This window comes from Poeciliopsis prolifica, unplaced genomic scaffold (genome assembly GCF_027474105.1).
Source record: "Poeciliopsis prolifica strain line A6 unplaced genomic scaffold, Auburn_PproV2 SCAFFOLD040, whole genome shotgun sequence".
Lineage (NCBI taxonomy): Eukaryota > Metazoa > Chordata > Actinopteri > Cyprinodontiformes > Poeciliidae > Poeciliopsis > Poeciliopsis prolifica.
In genome coordinates, this window is record NW_026562415.1 from 4,131,557 (window position 1) to 4,154,854 (window position 23,298).

The window sequence follows — 23,298 nt, forward strand, 5'->3', positions numbered from 1 at the left end:
ACAAATGAACCGCGTCCCATCTGCTGTGAAATAACAATTTGATAAGCTGTGTGTGGAGGCATTAGGAACAAGACTGGGGTGTTCCCTCTGCCTGACAGCGTTTGGGGGGGAGGAGAGGGAGGGGGACAACACGTTCAATTTGTCGATTTTACCGCGTTCGGAAAAGACCCAGAGAGGCGGGTCAATGGCACCATCTTGTGGCAAGAGTGTGTAATTACAACGTTGAGAAAACCAGATGGTGATTTTCTTGCCTCAAAGTGACCAAAGTGCAATGATCCAGAAAGTACAGGCGCATCTGCGTGCATAAAAATAATCATCAAAAAGTGCATTTACTTTGATTATTCAGATTTTAAAACGTGATCGGTTTTACTTACTTGTGTATTTCAAGACGTAGTGTCACAGCAGCTGGAAGCTTTGATCTCCAGGCAGTGGAGATACTTTGAGCAGGACATCAAGCAGGCCGAGAGCCTGCAAGGTGATGTTGGCTTTAATTTGACCATGACAAAGAAATAAATGACATTTGAGTTAATCAAATTTGGCCAAATCCAATTCAGATTATATTTTCAACAATCAGGACAGATTTATGCACTTTATTGGTCTTATATGATGCTGAGGAATATAATTGGCACTCACTAATTTGTATTTATATTTCAAATTGAATTATTAACTTTAATTAATGTTCTATTATTTATTGAAGCGCATTTGCCAATTCTTTTACATTTATTTTGTGCCCTCCCACCCCAGACCGGTAGGGGGCCCTAATGAGTTGAAGAAATTCTACAATTTATGATTTTTTTAAAAAAAAATAAATAAATAAAAAATAACTGACTAATACAAAACAAACACAAATCCATATAGAAATCCACTCGGGGGCTTTTGAGTAATATTTTTTATTTATTAAATAGTGGCTTTTAACATTCTGGTCACATCTGAAAAGGCTTTTCTACTTCTGGTGGTCTCTAGAGGAAAAAGCTTAACATATAACAATATATGATGAACAAAAACTTCAGGACAAAAAAAAAAGAAAAGAAAAACAAGAAAAAAAAACATACATGAACTAAACCCTTCTGAGTCATGTCTTTGTGCTCTTGTGTTTTAACAAGCAGTAAAAAAAAAATGAAATAAAAACAAAACGAGGAACAAGTGAGCAACTTAAACCGGCGGCAGAATGGCATGCTCACGGCTCAAACATGTTAGAAACATCTGGGCAAAACAAAAACAAAAAAAACCAACAACTTGTAAATAAGTACGTTATCTATTATAGCTATTATTTATGCCATCCGACATGGATGAGTTAATACACAGTATGTCTGCTGCAGAAGCCTTTGTTGTTACAAAAATAAAGGTTGGTCTTTCTTTGTTTCTGCTTTTTTGTTCTTTTTCATGGCTTACAGTTTGAACATTAAGACATATCTACATTTGGTCTTCCTCACTTTTCCTCCGATCTTGGTCTTCTTCATTCCCTCCAAACTCTTCCCAGTGTCTCAAAGACTACCTTTAGGTGTCGCTGTCAAACGATCGCAACGGTTGGACTCACAGAAACACATTTTTAATCAGCAAACAATGCACAAACTAGTAAAAAATAAACATATTACATTGGTAAAGATTAAAAACTAAGATCAGACAGATAGTGTAAAAATGCTCCAGTGTAGATTTGTGGAGGGCTTTCAGTCAGGGATGGTTCTGCTTTCTGTAGCTCACCTAGACCAGCTCTTAGGCACTGAGGATGCAAGGTAACATAACAGCGTGTCATAATAGGGCCGTGGAAGGACATGAAGACAATATAAAGGCAGTTGGACAGTAAATTCTTCCAGTTAATGTCTTAAAAAACTACAGCAGTAATACTGTAACCTGTTGCAAATTGTTACCCTCAGTCTCATTGTAGCTCTGTCTTTCATACATTATTTAAAGTTTCAAACCATCTGAAGAAATAGACTTAACCTTCAGTCGTGCTGAAGCGCAATCAGACAACAAGGTTTTAGCATTAATAAGAAAGACTGAGTTTTGTTTTACAATGGGGACAATATGTCTGATTTTTTTTATTTTTTCGTTTCTGAATTAAAACAAATTCATATTCGAGCCAAGTACACCTTTGCTAGTTTTAGTGCTGCCAAGCAGCAGAGAACAGTAGACGACTCATTTGGAAAATAAATGAGGGTTGGAAATTTACATCTTTCAAAAAATGTCAGACCGCAAACGAGGAACTGATTTGAGATGCCAGTGGAATAACCTTTAACGAGGCATAGTTCAGCGGAGGAAAATTAAGTTATAATATTCTTCATTTTTAAAGAATTCAAAAAATATCTTTCATATGTCACCGGGCTGGGCCCAGAAATCCAGTTTCTGATTTCCTCGTTCTCACTCATTCACGCAGACTACCTCCAGCAACTCGCTAAATGCAGGGTAATAGAAGCAAAGCAGTAAATATCTGTAGTCTGCATATAGCTCCATATTCACATGAGTAAATACAGATATGTATATGTACAGCAGATTGGAGTCTTTGTGTTGATAGCTTCGTTATGAAACTACATATCGTCAGTTTACAACAGTTTTTCTTTTCTTTTGGTTCATATGCAACTATTCTCTTCTGTAAGGCCCTGCTTAGCTTCTTCCTTCATGTTTCCGGGTCTTCCTTGTTCTTCCTCTAGTAGTCTCAATTTCCAGTTAAATGTTGTGATTTGCTGTGTAATTGTTTGTGGCTTTCTGTTCTTCGTTTGTGGCGATCTGCAAGTCGAAATGAGAGAAGAGAAAAAACAAACAAACAAAATAAAAACAGTGAAATCATCAGCACAAGTTGAAGTTAAACCGAAGTTACAGCATTTTTATCAGAATTGAGTAGAATCCAGATGAGTCCTTCACTTTTATGCTCTATTCTATTATCCATTTAATAAAATCCTGATAAAAAAGGAAGATTGTAGTTATAAAGTCATAAAAATAGCAACCTCTAATTTATTTATTTATTTATAAAACTATAGATTTAAAAGCCTGGACAGAAACGTGTCGCCATTTTTAGTGAGCAGAGAGCGGCAGTGCGATTCACGAGTAAGTAAATAAAGAATTGAGGAAACAGCTGGTCAGTGTGCTGATTAATGGCTTCTTCTCCCTACCGAAGGGAGTCGTCTTCAGCACAGACAGAATCAAAGCTTACTTTTGCCGCACACAAAAACTTGTGGTAAGCAACATCTTAAAAGGGCAGACTTTCAAGAATTTGCTGAGGTTTGCAACAATTCAGCCTTGCTTAGTGGTTTCTGATTGCACATACACTGCGAGGGGAGGAGGGGAAAAACAAAGACGAGGAGGAAACCGGAGGACGGGAATGAAGAAGAGTCTGTGTAATAACGGTGAGTGCGGTATTCTTACACTGCGTGTTTCACCAGAGCAGAGATTTGGAGCGCGTGCTGACTCCTTTCCTCCTGCTCGCTGGTCCCACCGTGGCGTTTCGATGGCTTCGCTTGTGAGACTCCAGGTACACCTGGATTTAAAAGGGAGAGAACAAAAGAATTAAAGAGGAAGCAGAAATAAAATTAAGTTTATACTTATACCACGTTCACACAATCTGGGGGATTTTATAGTCATGCGCAAAAGTTTTAAGACAGGTGGAAACCTTGTTTTTCCACAAAATTGTCCTGCTTCAGTGTTTTAATATTTCTTTTATTTATCAGACCAGTGGCGGTTCTTCAGCTGACCCCACAGCCAATTACATTTATTTAAAATGGAGTACAACACAGTTCTGTCCTCCAAAATAAATAAGCTGGTCTCTCTATTCTCAGCAGCAGATAGGAGACACCTACTCAACACACAGCGATGCCAAAGCACCATTGACTGCGCATTCATAAAAGCAATAGAAAAGCTGACCCGGGCACATCTGAGGACTTGCAATTTTTTCCCAAAGTTTGAATCTGGGCTCTTCTTTTCCCAGGACTTGCAGTATATGAGCCAAATCCTGACTGGTGATTTGGCTCTTTTTTTTTTTTTTTTTAGGAGGACCTTTTTGGTTTTGAGAGTTGAGGACATGTTGGGGTTAAATGGGTTTAAAACCCACCGAGTTAAACCTTTAACATTTTGATCCCTAAACCAGTTCAGCACTGCTGTCTTGTGGCATGATGCTCCATCATGTTGGACAAAACAAAAAACATTGCTCATCACAGTGTTGCTTCTGCTTTGTTGGTCAAATTGGCCCCGGTAGGATTTCTGGCTCCATTATTTATTTAGGGGAGTGTTTTAGGCAAATTGAAGCAAAGCGACTCTCTCTCAGATTAAAAGTCATTCCAGCACAATGACGGAGCTCTGCATGCGAAGCGTCCACCTTTTCTCTTCAACACAACTCTTTTTGCAAAAGTCCTTGGAGATACTATCTTCACTACAATCAAATGCTGGTACTTTCAGCATGACAGGAGTCTGTTTTCATTGCAGTTGAGGCTTTTTGCTGGCCCTGTTGACACCAGATGCGGCGATTGTGCGTAGAAACACTTGCCTCTACCTGCTGCCGTTCCGGAGTAAGATTTGCACTTAGCGTGTAGGGAGTCCTGGCACTTGCTTGAATTTCTTGAGGACTCCAAAAGTTTCTTTCTAGTTTTTGAATTTCTTCTTTTAAAGTATTTAATGAGTCAATAAATCAGTCCCTCTAGGATGCTGCAATGTTGCGATTGCAACTTTTGATGCAAATTCAATCAATACTTGCAAATTTTGCACGAATGTAAATTTTCGCGAACTATGACAACTCTTTGTAAGACCATGATACGGTAAAAATGTGCAACTCTGATGGCAACATTTTGAAAAGAAGTGACACAAAATTAGTAGTTTTATGCTGCAACAATAACAAAAAAACATTAACATCCTGGAGAGACTGATGAGTTTTATTTAGGTGCAATCGCACAAGACATAAAAATTTGTCACTTGTGGAAACCTTTTTGATGCAGAAGAAAGTTAAACTATTGTGCTCAAATTTTATTAGAATTAGGAGGAAGCCAGACTCAACAGAGAAAAATCAAAATATAACTGTAGTCAACTTTAGAACCAATTAAGTTGGCTAATTAAAATCCCTACCTTCTTAGCAAACGCTCGTCCACACTGGTCACAAGCATGAAGAGAGAAATTCTTCGTCACTTTGACTTCAGTGGATGACGTCACGGGGCTGCTCTCTGATTGGATGTCGTGTCGCCGGGTGTGCGGGGTTTGGTTACTGGATGAGGTGGAGGAGGAGGCGTTGCGAGTGAGCGAGTGTTTCTCACTGCGCCGGGTCAGAGGAGGGCTGATGGGGCGGGACTGGTGAACCGTCTGCTGTCTCTCCTGCTTGCGCGTGACGGGCGGGGAGGGAGTCGAGACCAGAGATGAAAGCTCCTGCTGCTTCCTGGTGATGGGGGCGGGAGGCGGGGCGGAGGCTGAAGTGGCGGTCGAGGCAGACGTGGAGGCTTCTTGTTTGCGGGTGACTGGAGGTGATGGAGAAGAAGAGGAGGAGGAGGATGACGATGACGAAATGTGACGCCCGTTCATCTCCTCTTTGACGCTGCTGCCTGTCCTCTTGGTGCTGTTCAGGACCACCTCTGCCAGCCTCTTCACCGCCCTGCTCTCCAGTTTGGGCATGATCTTTGCCAGGTATTGCGACGACTTCTTGTGGACAACCGTCACGTGGCGCAGGACGTCACGTTTGCGGCGTGACTCGTAGCGACACAGAGGGCAGCGGTAGAACTTGATGAAGATGTCGTTGCCGTCTGTGTGCAGTTCAATGTGCTTTGTTAAGTTCTGACGTGAGCTGAACTGTCGTTTGCACAGCTTGCAGAAGAGCTGCTTGAAGTCAAAGCCGACTGACAACTTGCTTAATTTGGCTGCCATGTTTGTGCATGTGTTCCCTCCACGGGACGAGGATGAAGATGTGGATGAAGGTACCTTCGGACTGGATGGGGCTTCCTCCTCTTTCATTTTCAGAACAGCCTGTGGAACGCCTTTAGCTGCCCCGTTGTTGTTAGAGGGAGACGGCGCAGGGCTGCTGTCGACGTCATCATCTTCGTCTGACGGCTCCACTGCTTCCTCCTTCACTCTGACATTGTTGCTGAGGCTAACAGTAGTGCTGCTCGTGCCAGGGGTGTTTACAGCAGGAGCAGGTGATGGTGTGCCGCCAGACTTGTTACTTTTGACACTGTAGATCTTGTGCACGATGCGCATGTGTCTCTTTAACATAAGCTACAAAGAACAAACATGTTTTTCAGAACACACCACCAGAAAACCTCACCCAACACATTTTACATTACAACCACAAACCACCTGGATACAAGTTTCCCTTTTCATGTGATAGAATCAAATCCTCTTAAAAAATGATGCTTTTCGTGCAATCTGACTGAGCTTGGGGAATTTCAAAAAGCAGAATCTTCAAAGTCTTCGTCTACAGATATGCAAATACAGATATCGGTCTAAAATCTCTGATATTGGCATGTGGATGGAAACATTTAGTCCATCCCTACCATTTCTATTAAGCAGTACGTGAATCTCACGCAGATCTACTGGTTAATAATAAATGGGCCAGTTGTTCTCATATCTATTGTTGCTGATATCTTATTGGGTCAATATTGATATTGGCCAATAGTGAAAGCAGCAATTTCAGTACTTCAAAAGTGAAAAGGTTGCATCGGGACATCCCTGGTTCTACATGTCCATCGCTTTGACACGGTGAGTTCAAAGCGGTTACATGCCATGTGTTTTTAGTTTGATATATATTTTGAAAACCATTGATCATGTTCATTCCACCTTTCAATATCCTGCTTTGCATTGGGCTACCACATAATATTCCAATAACATGCATGATTTGTGGTTGCAATGTCACAAAAAAGGTTCAAGGTATGTGAGTATTATTAGAAGGTACTGGAAATGCTTTCATAACCAAAGTAAATTTGTTAATCAGTGAAAACCAGTGATAGTCAATCCACTACCTGGGAGCTGTAGTTCCTCTTGCACAGGGTGCATCGACATGAGGCAGAGTTCGTCTGCTTACTCTGAGGTTTCCCTTGGGCTTGATTTGAGGTGGACGTTTTAGAGTTCACAGGAGTGGTCTTGGAGCCCTGGGCACGTGTTGGGGAAGAATTGTTGCTCTTCTTGGGTGGTGTGACTTCCAGTGAGAATGGCTGGCCTGGCCTCGATGCGATGTTTGGTGTGATTGTGTCCCTTCGAAGACCCCGGTGCACCTCGTCAAAGTGCCGCCGCACGTTGGCTTTGGTGGCGAAGGTTTTCAGGCACACTGGGCAGGACTTTCCAGTCGGTGTACTGAGAGTCCTTGGTCGGCCTTCAGCAACACAGAGATACATATCTATTCAGACTGATCATTTATTTTTTTTCAAAAAGCACAGTTTATCTAGAAACTGCATCTCTTCAGATAAAGAACTGAAACTGGACAAGGAAATGTGTTTCTTTCTAATATCATGAGCTATTCTTTGAATTGATATGTTACAGAACTCGTTTTTATTCACTGTATGATTTCCTACCTTTCACCATAGAGAGCAGGCTTGTAGGAACTGTGCGCGTCTCCGTGAACTTTCGGAGCTCCTCGAGTTTAGTCTGGTGCATTTTGCGGCAGTGGCGCCTGATACTCCGACGGGAGTTAAAGTCTTGGCCACAGAGACAACAGGAAATGGTCACATCTTCAACCTGGATGGGCAGGAAAAGTAAAAACTTATTTCATACCAAAAGCAAGACGGTCCTTGTAAAAAAAAAAAAAAAAAAAAAAAAAAAGACTTGCAAAGAGAGTCATTAAACAAATTTACAACCTACCCCACTGGTGGAGCCCTCATCTTCAGGCTTTGGATGTTCCTCTTTCGCCTCATCGTCAGCCTCCCATGTCTTCGGCCCTGGACTGCTGTGGCTCTCAGGTGCATTTGGCTGACTGACTGGATTGTTTTCCACGCCCTCCATAGTCTCTCCTTCCCAAGCAACAGGACTCTCTCTGGCACTGTCATGAACAACAAAAACAAATGAGTGACTAAAATACATTCTGTTTGTGAATTTAAATGCAACGGCTTTCACCATAAACACGGGTTTGTCCCTTGTTTTAATAAAACGTACCTGGTTGTGTGTGATGGAAATCTCGCCAGCTCCTCCTCTGTGGTGAGGTACTGGAACACCGCCTTGTTGGTGGTCTGAATGGGCTCTAATCGGACCACGTAGTCGGGCCGGTCAGCTCTAGGATATATAGCATCCAGGAGATCCTTCATGGCTACAGTCTGTCGGTCATCACCAGAAGAACCTGTCAGAGAAAATCACCATCCATTACTTCAAACAGAGATCAGGGGTAGGTTTGTTACAACATACTGCTTTTAACCACACACACAAACCTAGTGTATTAAATAGGCTTTTTTTTTCCAGTTGTGGGTTTTTCTGTATGATTATGAAAGCTGTGAAAGGTAAAAGATCAGGGAAGGTGTTGAGAAGTGGTATGAATAATTTGGCATATCACTCAACCCGTTTAACAGACAAAAATAAAGAAACAGTTTCGTTTCAAATCTCTGAACTCAATCATCGGAATCAGATGAAAGCTTTAAAATCAAAATAAGCAACATAATAAGTCCTGCCTTCGACTTTCTGCTTCATAACTAAATGATGGTAAAAGGGGAGAAAAACATTAAATATTGCTACTGTTAATGTGACTGTCAAAAGCAACAAACAACATGTCTTTCTGTTGCTCAATCTGTTTGCTATGATTAAATACTTTTAATCATAGAGATTTCCTTCTCTGCAGCACATGTAATCATTTTGCCATTAAGCATCATTAGTGTGAAAAATTCTCAACTAGAAACGAAGAGGCAGAAGATATTGTTCAGACTGTTGGGGTGCAATGCGACAGGTGACACAAATCGAGTGTTTCGGAAAAACAAAGCTTTGCTGCAACCAGAAACGATCAATGCTCAGAATATCAAAGATGGAAACGACAGCAATTAGGTCATTTAATCATACAATACACATCCAACCCAAAGCTGTAACCTCTTTATTGAGGAAAACCAAGCTACTTATGCAGAGGAAACCTCATTACAACCCCAGGCAGATGATGACAGCATTAGGATGGAGAAGGTTCATACAGCAGTAATTGGTGAGGTGGAGAAAACTGAGCAAAATATATCGACTTCCTTTGTGAGGATTTCTTTCCCTTCTAGGAGGGCAGAGTTACAGAAATGATAAAGAGTTTTACAGACTTCTTCATCCCCTGGAGTTAAGAGTTTGGAAACATGGAAACACACTGCAGCTAATTAGAAATTGAAAAAGCTCCAACACTGACAAATTATCGTCTCTCTGATGGAGGGAAAGCTGGCCTTTGTGTAATAAACTTTCAAAGGAGAGAAGATTCTACAGTGTGCCTATGCTTCTATATGAAAGTTCAAGGACAGGAATCATAATTAGGAGACAGATGGCATGAAAGCGAGTGAGGGATCCTTGGAGTGACAGAATGCTGAAGTGAAATGTGAAGAAGTCCAAGGAGACTGTGAAGACAGAGTGTTTGTACAAACTTCAGAGTTCACAATGACTTAGATGAAACCAAGACAAATCTAGCTGATCTGTGGGAAACTTTCAGATGCTTATTTCATCTTTAGGAAGCACAAATTAATCTATGTACCCTTCACTTGTTCTCTGTTGATTTTCACAACAAAAGAGGACATTTAGGCTTTTTGATGTCTTATGCTTTTACTTAAGTGTTTTGAAAGTGGATCAAGAATGAAGTCTGTGAGTCCTCTTGCTTCAGTGGATATCTGCATGTTTACAGTCCCTTACAAGTTACATATGCCATCAACTTGGCCACATTTATAAATAATAAATGTGGTTGATAATTAATACATAAATATGCTTTGATTAAAACCACTGAACTGTAGCTCCAACTGCAACTTTTAATATGATTTAACTCAGGGATCAAGATGTGGGGAATTTTTCAGCAGAGTCTCTTAGTCTCCATGACTCTTGTTTGTTAACGTTCTCCAACAACCAGGGGTTTATAATGGCATTAAATGACCGACATTTGCAGTTAGTTATGAACTACTTTGTGTTGGTTTGTCATTCGAAATTTCTTGTAAATTCACAAAACTTCACAACACATGCAATACTTTTGTATTGCATGTGTTGCATTACTCACCATCAGATTCAGGTAGCCGTGATAAGCAGTAGTACTCTTTGTGCGTGATGAGGTTCGGGAGGCCTCTGAACAGACTGCGACACAGTTTACACTCAAAGATGGTGTCTACCTCCCTCAGTAGCATACTTCTGAGCTGGTTGGTGCCTGCAAGTAAAACACAAAAAAACAAACAATAAAACAGTGAGCAGATGGATCTTTCTGTACCTCATTATCCATTTTAATGCGATCTTCCAGGAGAAAATGGCAAGCCCGTCTGGAAGTTTGTTCAAAAAGGTCTGCAATAATTTGGCATTTCTCATATTTTGAAAGGAAATTGGTAGTGATTAAGTCTTTTTTGTTGTTGTTGGTTTTTTTTTTTCAAAATGATGATTTGAACTTTAACAAAAACCAAGGGGTGGTGCAACAAAATAGTGGTTGTGATGGTTTGTGATTGTTTGGTTCATGAATTAATTTTTTTCCTTCTTTTACTTTATTAAAAATAAACCTTCTGTTGACTGGTTTGCTTTGGTAAACCTAATTGGTCAAGTAATAAATGTCAGGGGTATTTTTGTCCTATCTGTGGAATTTTTTTTATAGTAAAAAAAAGAAATCAAATCATCCGGATTCTAATGAATGTTTCTTGTCTTTTCCCTGGATTCTTTTGTTTTAAAGTGTTTAATTTCCATAAAAAGAGCCCCGTGCCACTTTTTATGTCATTGCCATCAGCTTTCTGATTAAAGTGGTCTGTAATCAAGTCAGATTGAACTTGAGTTCTCATAGCAGTTTTAGAGAGAACATTTTACAGTACAAGGAGTGCAAATTCTGTATTCTGCAGAATATTTCCATCAGGTAGTGCAATTATACAATACAGACCAAAAGTTTGGACACAACCTTCTCATTCAATGGGTTTCCTTTATTTTCAGGACTATTTATAAGGCAAGAAAGCCCACTTATTAACCTGATAGGGCACACCTGTGAAGTGAAAACCATTTCAGGTGACTATCAAGAGAATGCAGAATGTGTGCAAAGCAGCAATCACAGCAAAAGGTTGATAGTTTGAATGAACTACAATATAAGGCGTATTTTCAGTTGTTTTACACTTTTTTTTTGTTTAGTACTTTTTTCCACGTGTGTTAATTCATAGTTTGATGCCTTCAGTGTGAATCTACAATGTCAATAGTCATGAAAATAAAGGAAACTCATTGAATGAAAAGGTGTGTCCAAACTTTTGGTCTGTATTGTACTTTTAAACACAGACACAGGCAAATCCAGGAATTATAGTCGAATCAAAAACAGCAACACTAAAGGACAAACAGTGGTTCTCTAAACCAGTAACTGACCTTCACTTCTTCAGAGGTTGCCAAGAAGCAGCCTGTCTGGATAATTCAACAGCACAGGATAAACACTGGCTATATGGTTTCTATTGTCTTTTTAAAGCCATGGTTCTGTAATTTGGATAAAAATGAGTTTTCTGCTGCTAGCTGGTGCTCACACATGTGTAAACCTCCTCAGGCTCCATTATCAATCACAAATGTTAAAGTTAAATGTGATTTGGGACAGAGGTAAAATGGTCTAGGTGACCATCTACATAACGCAGGTTTAGAGGCAACACAGATGAGGTTAAATAATAATTGTAACTATTGAAGATGTGCAGCCAGGTAATCGGTAGAAACAAGAACTGCACCCTGAGATTGGCAGGTGACTGGGGTCGGATGATTTTTAGCTCAAGCAGAAGTCATCAGAGTTGATGCCGTCAGCAAAAAACAAACTTGTGTTCTTTTCTAAAACGTAAACTTTCACCCCGTGTTTGTTATGGTGTGAAACTAATGGCAGCCTGTTGGGAGTTATAGTTCATTCTCTATAGAGAACACGTAAAATGACTGCACTGTTTAAAAAAAAAAAAAAAATATATATATATATATATATATATATATATATATATATATATATATATATACACACACACACATATATATATATACACACACACACATATATATATATATACACACACACATATATATATATATATATATATATATATATATATATATATATATACATACATACATATACATATATATATATCTTATATTTGTTTTTGTATTACTGCTACAATAAATATGACAAATTATCTGCTTTGAAAATAAATAATGAGACGAATAAAGTAGAAGGTTAAAGAAATATTGGTTGTTTAAATTAAAAGTCTGAATCTGCTAAAATCAGTAATGTTGCTTAAAGAATTACAAAGGTCAGATATATTAAATTGGGCTAAAACTTCAGAACAGCGAAGATCTAAAAGAAAATACAGTTAATAATAGATTTTAGATATACTTCTAGTTCTTTAGAATTAATATTTAATCAAATGAACAAAAAAATGCTGAAAAAGAATGAATGCAAACTAATCCAGAAAGAACATTAACTGTGTCCTCCTTTTGTTTAAGTCCAGCTCTTCATAATGAGGGTTTTAATCACCACGCATCACTGAACAACCCAATGAAAAAAACAGGACACACACATTAAAAATAATGATAAGAAGCAGAGAGGTAGATAAAAGGAGGAGGAAACAACAAGAAAACAGAGACGCATACCGGATCGGAAGCATTCAATTATCTGCTGAATCCCAGACTTGGAGGTCTGCAGAGGCTGTTGGAGCAGAGGGGGGTCACCAGGCTCAACACACAGACCTAGACAGAGAGAAAGACACGGCATTATATCAAAGTCAGCTCTTAATTGTATAAGAGTATGGCCATCTTAGAGAACTATAGCGCCACAAGAGAAGAGGTCTGTGTAGCGGCTATGAAAGACGTAAATTACTGTGTGCAGGATGAGATCTGTACAGGACAGTGATTCATTCTGTCACACTTATATCACACTACCAGCACACATGCCCTTAAAGGAAAGAGAGGCAGAGGCAAAAATAAAGGAGGACATCTTTCTTAAAAGTAAAATCTGCATCCCAACAGAAGAACAAAAGCATTGCACGAGAAAAATGAAAATCTTCACAAAGTAAAAGGCTTTCAGTTGGGCTAATGAAGCGCACAGTGAGGACTTCATCTGTCCTTTTGGTTCAACACAGACCAGAGCATCTTATTGTCACTTAATCTGATGAAATCAGAGATGCATCCCAAAGGACATGCCCTCATTCACTGGTGACCTGAATGACAACAAAGTTAAGGGTCAAGTAGGAAGCAGAAATCCTCAGGATTCAGACAGGTTGAATGCAGAAACCTGTATGCAGAAATCCTGAGGATTTCTGCATCCTCAGGATTGCAGAAATCCTGAGGATATTTGAACTATCATCATAGTTCAAATTAAAAAAAAATCTGTTTTTTATATTTATTGACATGCCTTGTTACAAATGTTGAAATCCGAGGGAAAACCAAAGCTAATTGTTGTGATGCTACTTTTACATAAAAGTAAAATTTTTACTATTGAGGTTTTGAAACATTTAATACATAATAAAGGAGAAAAACTACAACAACCTGCTAAAGTTGCACTGAGAAACCAATTGGTTAATAGTATCAGTGGATGTTCAGGTTGTTCGGTCCTGACTAACAAATGGCTGGTTGGCAACTCTAATGTCTGATCTTCCTCTAATAAGTGAACACACCGTTTCCAAGCACTTACGTCTCACAGTTGCAACAACACTCTTGTCTAAGTTGTTACTGAATCAAGACAGTGTTAGCAGTTTGTCTATGCTGAAAGATAATGAGAGGAATTGAGACTTAAGGCAGACAATAGGAAGCTCAGCCAGTTTGTCCCTCTGACCATTCAACCTGTCTGTGAGACTCATGTTTGTGATTCAATCCTCTCTAATTAATAAGATATTAAAACATCTTAAAAAGCCTTTGTTTCAAAATGACATTAAAATGCTGTTTTATAGTAACTGTTCTCTCATACATGCATCATGATGACGCCAAAGCACCCAAAAGAAATAACTGATAATTAACTTTAGGCTGGGAAATATGATTTTTAAGTTTTTTTTTTATATCTGCTCATATTATCATCATAGTTCAATACTGGCAGATCAAATCAGATGGATTTAACCAGGAGATGTTCCTCATTAGCAGATAAATGGTAATGCAGTTAATATGTAAAAGTCTGTCACACTGGCTTTTATATGCGAATGCCTGCAGACAAACATATGCAACAATAGGCCGATTGGTCTGTAGAACGTTACAGTGACGCAGGTTAAAACGGAGTCAGCCTGGGTCAGTCGCCCTCATGGCCATCAATTTGATCAGAGTTAGACGCAGTTCATTCATGAGACCTGGGTGGAAACGCAGCATGGACTCAATCCATTTCACAGACGTGTCAGCTGATTTGATGAGGTAGTAGTGAAAGATGGGGAGGAAAAATTGTGGGCGCAGTGACAAGTCCCCTAAGGCATCAACTGGAAAGGTTGAAATATGAATGAGCATGGCGGGAAAAGAGAGAAAAAAAGTGACGAGGATTAGCTTAACTAAACGGGTGACAGAGAGCATTGTCTTCCCCACCATCCCCCCCTCACCTCTACTTCTAAACTGCTTTAATCCCAGCAGCACAGGTCACTAAACTCGCATATCCCCCAGGAGGGGGTCAAAGATCAGTCCTGTTTACAGTGAGTGCTCAAAGCCTTACACCAAAACACAACTAGCATCAGTGCAAACTCTAAATATGACTGGAGCTTGATTCAACAGGGTCCAAACCATGGCAGGAAGAATTCCACTGCAAACAAAAACTTTCTTAAATGTTTGGATAACCCGGACCAACTTCTCATGCACGTCATGGCACTCGGAGCCAAAAACAGCTCCTCTTCGCAGCAGTCAATTTCTCAGTGAGAACAAATCATTCAGCTTTATTTTAAGCGGCTACATTCAGTCCCCTGGGAGTGAAGCTACACAGGGGGTTGACGGACAGTCTTAGCCTGGAGGTGAGTGAATCAAAGCGGCGAGACATGTAGCACCTGTGTTATGGCCGTCGTTATTGGCTGTGATAGGCCGACCCTGCTCCTCGGTCTGGCTGCTCTGGTCCCTGGACTCTGTGCTGGTGCTCCTGTGGGATTCGGGCAGCAGAGGGGGAATGGGCTTCCACAGAGACTTGGCCTGCGGCTGGGCAGAAGTGTCACTCTTTTCCTGGGCCTCCACCGGAGCTTCCTTGTGCTCGCAGTTTTCCGACAAGCTTCCAGCAGGAGAAGAATTTTGAACAAGGATTTGATTTCCTCCCTTGGACTGGCCTTGTGGTGGATGCTGAGTGTCCACGTTAAGTTCCTCCATGTCTGCCTGACCGCCACCCTGAGAAAAACCAGACCAGAAATGAAGGGGGAAAAAAAATTTGATACAAAAAAAGAAATAAACTGAAATCACTATAATCAAAGTTATCATTCAAAGGATGTGAGGAAGTCAGAAATTGGCTTCTGACTTGGCTGAGTGATAAAAGGCTGATTGACTGCTCTTTTGGTGCCTGGGTTCATTTAGATCAGTTCTACTACAAATTCTAGAAAGTTTACACTTTTCACTTTTTATTCCACTAGAAAACAGAATAAACAATAGCAAATGTATCATTCTAAATACATTTGCATTTCCCAAGCTTTCTGAGCTTGGGAAATGCTAAAAGCCAGTTTTGTAATTTTTTTCAAACTCCTGGGATCTTAACCAGGTACACAAATGTACATTGTTGGTATCAAATATGGGCAGAGAACACTTGGATGTGGATGGTACACATGTGTATGGCCATCCAGTCAACTGAACAGCTGGACTATTTGTGAAGGACTATTATCTTCAGAATATCCAAGCACCATAGAGCTGATAAGTGACTCCACTCCAGCTTTTTAGATTTAATGTGCTGTTGTGTCTGTTAACCAGACCTTCCTCCTCTTCCACTCCTTAATCTTTTTTTTTTTCTTTCCCACAAACCAATTTATTCTCATTTTCTCTGTCTGTGTCTGTCTAGCTAACTATGCGTCCCTGCTGCCCTTGGAAATGGATAAATGAGTTCACATTAGGCACATTACAATACATCAGCACAAGACAGTGTACCGCTTGGCCACTGGGTCACTCCGTGCATTCAAACACATGCGTTTGCAAGAGGTGGAAGGACACATAACCTCAGCCAAGTCAGCTGTGAACACCCGCCAAAAAACAATTATCACAGCTTTTCAAGTGGGAAAAGAGGAGGAGGGTAAACATGAGTGGTTTTTTTGTGTTTTTTTTTTTTTTTTTTTGCAGTACCTGTCTGCGGAGACAGTGAGCAGTCTTCCTCCCAGGTGATTTCTGAGCCTTCGCCATGCTCCCAAGACTGGCCTGGTGTACCTCACGTTCACTACCAGCTCACCTGTAACCATGCAACAACAGTACATGTAAGCTACTGAATTAGACACCACTCCAGCTGGGCGTGTGACTGAAGTTAAAAATGGCTGTTGGTGACTCAAGCTGAGCCAAAATAGATAACAAAACATCAGAACCTGGCATGTGATCTCTGTTTTTAAATCAGATTTGGACTCTTTAGCAAAAATCAATGCACAGGCAAACTATTGACACAAATGCATACATATTAATTCTTTAAAAAGAAGTAAGTTTAACTGTTACTGTGGAACCAAACCTTCACCAAAAGATGAGCTCCCTTTGTAAATCATCTTCCACATATTTCATTTCTCTCTCAGACTGACAAGAATGTGAGAAATGTGAATACAGAGCAGTTTAAAATTATAGATGTGGTGTCAGCAATCAAAGGATTTTTGCACTTGACTGCCCCTGATCGGTGAGCAGGAAACTTAAAATTAGGGGCTTAAAAATTTTGTTAGAGGAAGTAGAAACGCTGTAAAGATCATTTTAAAAGAAAACTATTCACTATGGAGAGACATCAAGCATGATCTCACCACAGGGAGATAGTTCTCAGTGTTTAACAGGAAGCAGAATATATTAGAGCAAAATCACTCCGTTTTATCCTCTTTGAAAGCAATAAAAGGGTAAAACATCTGAGGAGATGAATACTTTATAAAAAGAAATCTCAACCAGCTAAACTCCGACTCGGCAGTGCAAACTTTTAAGAGCATATCACAATGAAATAGTCAAGGCAAAGTATTTGTAAGACCAAATCACCAATTTAAAACGAATTATTTTTATCAAAGCATAAGGGAAAAAAAAAGATTACCTTGCTGCCCTCTAGTGGGAACGATTGATAAAATCTGAAACTGAGCTGCGTGACGCTACCTGTTCTGTGAGAACAGATCAGACTGTAGATATGACTACAAATAATGAAATCATTTGAATTCCAGATGGAGTTGAAAGTACAATCTTTTTCTACAACTGCATTCAATTTAATAATGTTGTGAGTGAAGCGGAGTCTAAAAACCGAAATAAAAAACAACCAAAAAGAGCTTCACAAAACAGCAGATTGGTGTGGCTCGGAAGTCGTAAATCATGTTTCTCCCCCCCCCCACTAACTTTACATACAGCAGTCAGACAGTGGGCGAATGCACAAATATATTTTTGACACTTAGATGTGTTTAACAAAACACATATCTGTGCTAAAAAAAAAGACAAAAGCGAAAGAAACATTCATTCAAACTAGAAGGTAAAATTAAAGAAACTTGACGGCAGAATGTGAAGTAAGAAAAGGACTAAATAACAGCTTCACATCTTTGACTCCCAAGTTCAGAATACTCATGGTATTTGTAGTCTCCCTCAAAATCCAGCAGAGGGAGACAAACATGCCTGTAAAATGTTTCAGCGGTTCAAAACTTTTTTGTCTCACCATGTAGGAAATAACAGGCTCAGAGTGATGGACAGCAAGAGTTTATGAGTAAACACCAAATGTCCAGAGGTTTCTAGAGAACAAAACACAGAAAACTGTGGATGATCTGCAAAATATACAGCAGCAAGACCTCCCTGTTCATTTAAAAGCAAAGGTCAAGCTCTTCCCGCAGTAAAGTATGCAACAGGAAATTAAATTAATATTTTACATAGTAACGGCTGTGTGAATTATGGTATTGTCACAGCGCTATGATCCACTGTAATTTAACAGCTTTTTTGTTTACAAATAATCAAATCAAATCTACAGAGCAGAGGTACTTGAGTTGGCAGCTTGGCAGCTTAAGTGGATTTTTTTTAAAATAGATTTTCAGGATTTTGGTAAAGTGAGGACATTTGTTTTCTTTTGAGTTCAGGCTGCAGGCAACTTCTGAATCCTTGCATTCAGTGCTGATGATACACAAGATTACTACGAGGCGATAACTCAACACCAGAGGCTACTTGAAATGATGGAGCTCTGACTTAATAGCTGGAGTGGAACCGCAACTGGAAAGCAGACAAGAAAACGTCAGTCTGTTGGAGGTAAAATGGAGCATCAGTTTGAAAAACACAACAAATGATGATTGCTGCTTGCGGGTGTGATACATCATAAATTTTGAAGTGTATAAAACCACGCAGTGGCAGCTGAGAAGCAGCTAAACAACAAATGGTAAAGATGCTATAGGTGAAGAAAGTCGTTAGTTCGACTGAACTCTGTTCAAAACAAGAATTTACCTCGGAATAACTTTTTCTAAATGACAAAGAAGAAATCTCTCAAAACATAAAGAGCAACTTTAGAAAGTAGCTGACTTATTGGACCATTTTCTTTTATTGTCATTTAATAGGTCAAATATATATATTAAAAAAACAAACTTCACTTCTTTGCCTACGCTCAATAAACATCAAACAACAGCATTAACTTCCATATACTTTCATTTAATGAGTACAAGATCAAGGCATAATGTGCTCTGATGCATCAAAACAGGGATAATTTGTTCAAATGTATTTATTTCAATTCAAGATACCTTAAAAATTCCTATTATTCAGTCAAAATCAGAATTGGTAGGTCCTAATCAGTGTATCTATGCTTTTCCACACTTGTGGTGATATTTACATAACTTTTAAAACTAGTAGAGGCCACATCATTTATACTTTAAAATGCTTGAATTCACATGAGGTGTACTTTCCTTTTACTGAGTGGATTAATTGAAAACAAACCTCTCAAGGCTGCATGAATAAGACGTATCAAAGCTGTTTAGGTGGCGATAAAGGGTGAAAATAATAAGCTTGATTCTAAAGAGGAAAAAGAACATTTGTAATGAACTGATAGATCAAACTGTTGATATGCATTTATTAGGCTAACAGCAACAAAGCAAAGATATCACAGTAAATAAAGTGAGCAGACAGCTTTATAGTTCTTCCCTTCAGAAGAACTAACTTCTGTATCCTTGAGCCTGACAACCCTTTTTATTTGAGTCGTCTGGTTGTTACTAAAAACCTTTTTGGGATCGGACTGCTCCGAACGAGTTCACCAACCTCTGAAAACGGCAAATGCACTGGATTTCTATGCCGGTTTCCTAGTCACAATGACCACTCAAAGCACTTCACATTGGAGCCACATGCATACGAGACAACTACCCTACACACCACAGTAGTCGCCTGTTATACACCAAGTTTATCACCATCATCTCGGAAAGAAGCGATCTACCCCTCCTACTCCTCTTTCAACCTTTCTAACAACTTTATATTGGTACAATAAAGCTGATTCTCAAGCAGTTAAAAAGTTGATCTTGCTTCACATGTTGCTCAGTTGAACAAAGACAATTTTGGCTCTTTGAAAAGATCAAGTTTTGGAAATTCAGAGCTCACTCTTATTGAAGCACCACTATTTCGAAAATACTGGCCTTTTTCTTCCCTATAGGGAAAAAAAAAAAAAAAAAAGAAAAAGTCAGAATATGAAAATCTTATGCTGGGTCATGTCTAGTGAATGTCCCCTGGGAATGTGCCCATGTGGCCCTTATGACAGGTCCAAGAGTGTTTATGTCAGGCTGGCAGATGTTTAGAAAAAAAAGAAAAGAAAACCAGTCTACCACAATATGTCAGTTAATAGTTTTGCCACTTAAAAGCTTGGGGGGGAAATCTAAATAAATTGAGAGGACATTTTAACAAAAGATAGATTTTAATGTATTTATAGAGCTTGATTGTTGCTCAATAAGTACTAATACATGTTAATACTATGCCTCCTGATGACAGACAGAAGATTTTAGCGTTCACCTGATGGATGCTGTAATCCCCTGCTTCACTTTTGATCAAGAATAAGTTGCTTTAGGAAATGCCTACAGATGAGTGAGTTTAGCCTAATGAAAATCTCTGTGCATTGGGGAACGTCTCAGTAAAGCCGAGTTTCTCAAGTGACTCAGAACTTGCCGTACTACCTGCGTTCACAGCATCAGCAAACGGTAATAAACAAACTGATTTATCTTGGGATCCTCAGTCTGATTTAAATGTACAGCGGTATCCAGAAGGTTGCAAATGCCAAACAAAGACCACCAGGAGCTAATTACTTTGCTGAGAGGTATTTCATTAAAAAGAAAAAAAAAATGAAAAAATCTGACAAGCTGCTGGAAATGAAACCCTCCAGAGTCAACCATCTCAAAGCGTACAACACAGCCAGAAATGACTTATTTAAGGGCTTAGATGTACTACAAAGATTAGAAGCAATTGGATTTAGCCAGACCTTCACCAATAATACACTAACACACATAACGCAAGGGACTCTCCCATTTCCATGGCAACAGACAGCCTTGGTTATAAAGTACAGAGTCTGGTTATAACTCAGGCAATAAGAGAGAAAGTGTCCTGGGCTAAAACTTATGAATTGGGAATGCCAAGAGTTTGCTCTTTGACCCAAACTCTGCATCCATACTTTGTTTTTACCTTGATGCTCTCTTAAATGTAATTAGAAATACTTAAAAATGTCATATCAATAAGCTTGACCTCCCAGTGGAAGACAGGAGGGTACAATGAACTGTAATGGACCTGCTCACATAATCACTGAAGGAGAAAATGTTCTTTTGCACAAAAATCAAAGTGTACATGATTAGGTGAATAAAACAGCAGGTTTGAATGAAACATTTCTTCACTGATTTCTCTGAAGAGACTCATGAGCTGCTGATCAGGAAAGCACTGGAACAATGGCTAATGTGGCAGAAAAAGATGAAACTTGAAGTGAGACGTGGCTGGAATGCCAGATAAATCACACTTAAGGAATCTCGAGATCATTGAGCTTCTTAGACTCACAAGCCTCCTTTACTGCAGTGCCACGCAAATGTATTCACACCCCTTTCTTTTTTCGTCTTTGGTTATGTTACACCTTATCACAAATCAGTACTACTGTGAAGTGGAAGGAAAACATCTAAAGTTTTAAAATAGCTTTATAAAAGACAAAATAAGTAAGTCTTAGGACAATGCCTCAGGTGCGAGAATTGTTCATCAGGAAACAACTACTAGTGGAAACCACTAATCTAAACTTCATGGAAGAAAAGCAAGAGAAAATCAAAAACGTCTTTGTAGTCTTTGCTATGACCCATATTGGAGACATGTAGTGGAGAGAGCTCTGGTCAAATTTAGACCAAATTTTCACTTTTTCCCTGTATGCTAAAGTAGTTCTGAGGAAAACTAATGTACCCTGAACACACCACTGTGAGTCATGGTGGTAGCATCATCCTCTGAGAATGCATTTCTTAGGCAGTTAACACTGACTCCAACGTTATAATAAATGAATTGACAGGACACTATGCTTTTCTAGTCATGATAAAAGCATTACGTACTTTTGAGTGTCTTCAAAAAGCTGACATTCATTCACGTGTTAGTGAATTGCCCATGTGACCAGGGAGAGGAATCTGGAATAGAATCCACAAATTTGCAATTGTAAGACAGTTACTACGTCCACTGAGCTACAGCAACAGTTGATAGGAAGACGGATGGAGCAAAACACTGGATAATCTGAGAAAAACACAGATTTAACACTGCGGCTAATGCTAACTGCTCAGAGAGAAAATGACTTTAAATTCAGCGTCAACGATGACATAACCACTTAACCGTCTCCCCCAAAAAAACTTTCATGTTCTTAAAAAGCATATTCATGAAACTTTGTGGCACGTTTTGATAACAAAAGCTAACCATCCTATCTGACCGATCTTGAGGCATTTAGAAAAAAATTGCAAAAATGTCCTACTCTATAAAGGACTTGAAGTTGCAGGAGAAGTAAAATGTATTTCTATTTAATACACACAAACTTCTGTTGTACTTTGTTGTAATAAATTTAGAAAAAAACATGTATCATTTTCCTTCCAGCTTGTAATGATGCTCTATAGCGAGCTGGTCAACAAAATGTGATAAAGTTAATACTTTTTGCAAGGTACTGCAAGTTAAATGGCTATCTTCACATTTCCCATACACCAACCAACAATGTATCCAGCTCCAGGCAAAACAACATTAAGACTCTGTGCCTACAGTCATCTCATTGAATGTATTACCCCACGGTTATGATCCATTTAAAGCTAAATTTAAACCACAAAACAATCTACTCCACCAGCGCCCAACATTTCACAAATACACCTAATATCAGCTTCCATCTCCTGGGTTTTTTGTTTGCGTCAGCCAGAAAATAATGTATTGGTGTGTTGACCAGTTTTAAGCAACTGTTATTCTAAAAGGTAAATCATCTGTTGTATGTTGAGAGCCAACCGAAGAAATTATCCAATGTAAACAGAAAAAAATAGAAAAGTTCTTTGCAATGCAAAATATAACTCACCCAAAAAAAACATTTTATTTGGCCTATGTGCTTATGTTTACCTCAGCATATCAAGTTTATCAATAACAGATGAATTGTGTGTTTGGTTCTACAGCCAAGAGATGTGTGGCAGCAATCAGTGTCCTCTGATATGTATTTCCTGCGGCTGAGCAGAGGCAGTCTGACAGGAAGATACGCTGTGACATGATGCTGACAGCTGGCAGACACACCATTGATACCAGCTGGCCACAGGACAGTACAGACAGCACCGTGGCCAACTGGTACACATCCATATTGCTTGAAATTACAAACGCTCGACATTCAGTCACTGAATCCGGCAGTTTGGGCATTGTTCGTGTGATGTGATGGCGGGTTTACATCACCAGTGCCAATGTACGCTACAAGTGCAAATGGAGCTTATATAAATATAGGCACTTTGAGCAAGGTTATGTAAACAACTCATTCTACACTGTCGATTTTACAGTGTGTGCGTTGAATAAATTCTACATATCCTCATGTCCAATCCACAAGCAGTCACCAAAATGCTCACCAAGTTGCAACACGTCACACATCCTCTGTATGTTGGTTTGAAGTGAAAGGTGACTTCCTGAACTGAAACACACTGATGTTAAAGTGTTGACGCAAAATGT

General features: G+C 39.3%; 1 protein-coding gene across 4 annotated transcripts in view; it reads right to left on the reverse strand.

The window, feature by feature from the left end:
• Positions 1 to 881: 881 nt before the first annotated feature.
• znf800b (zinc finger protein 800b) overlaps positions 882 to 23,298 on the reverse strand; it is a 31,021-nt gene continuing 8,604 nt past the window's right edge. For 3 of the 4 annotated variants that reach the window (XM_055054794.1, XM_055054793.1, XM_055054796.1), the window contains exons 2-12: positions 16,294 to 16,396; positions 15,030 to 15,357; positions 12,673 to 12,768; positions 10,103 to 10,246; positions 8,050 to 8,230; positions 7,759 to 7,936; positions 7,473 to 7,635; positions 6,924 to 7,273; positions 5,047 to 6,180; positions 3,361 to 3,472; positions 882 to 2,724 (exon numbers count right to left, since the gene is read on the reverse strand). In XM_055054794.1, the coding sequence (XP_054910769.1) occupies positions 3,371 to 3,472; positions 5,047 to 6,180; positions 6,924 to 7,273; positions 7,473 to 7,635; positions 7,759 to 7,936; positions 8,050 to 8,230; positions 10,103 to 10,246; positions 12,673 to 12,768; positions 15,030 to 15,357; positions 16,294 to 16,350 (2,733 nt within the window). In that variant the 5' untranslated portion in view covers positions 16,351 to 16,396 and the 3' untranslated portion in view covers positions 882 to 2,724; positions 3,361 to 3,370. Of the gene's footprint in view, positions 2,725 to 3,360; positions 3,473 to 5,046; positions 6,181 to 6,923; positions 7,274 to 7,472; positions 7,636 to 7,758; positions 7,937 to 8,049; positions 8,231 to 10,102; positions 10,247 to 12,672; positions 12,769 to 15,029; positions 15,358 to 16,293; positions 16,397 to 21,683; positions 21,756 to 23,298 lie in introns of all 4 variants that reach the window. The other variant, XM_055054795.1, reaches the window with a different exon arrangement.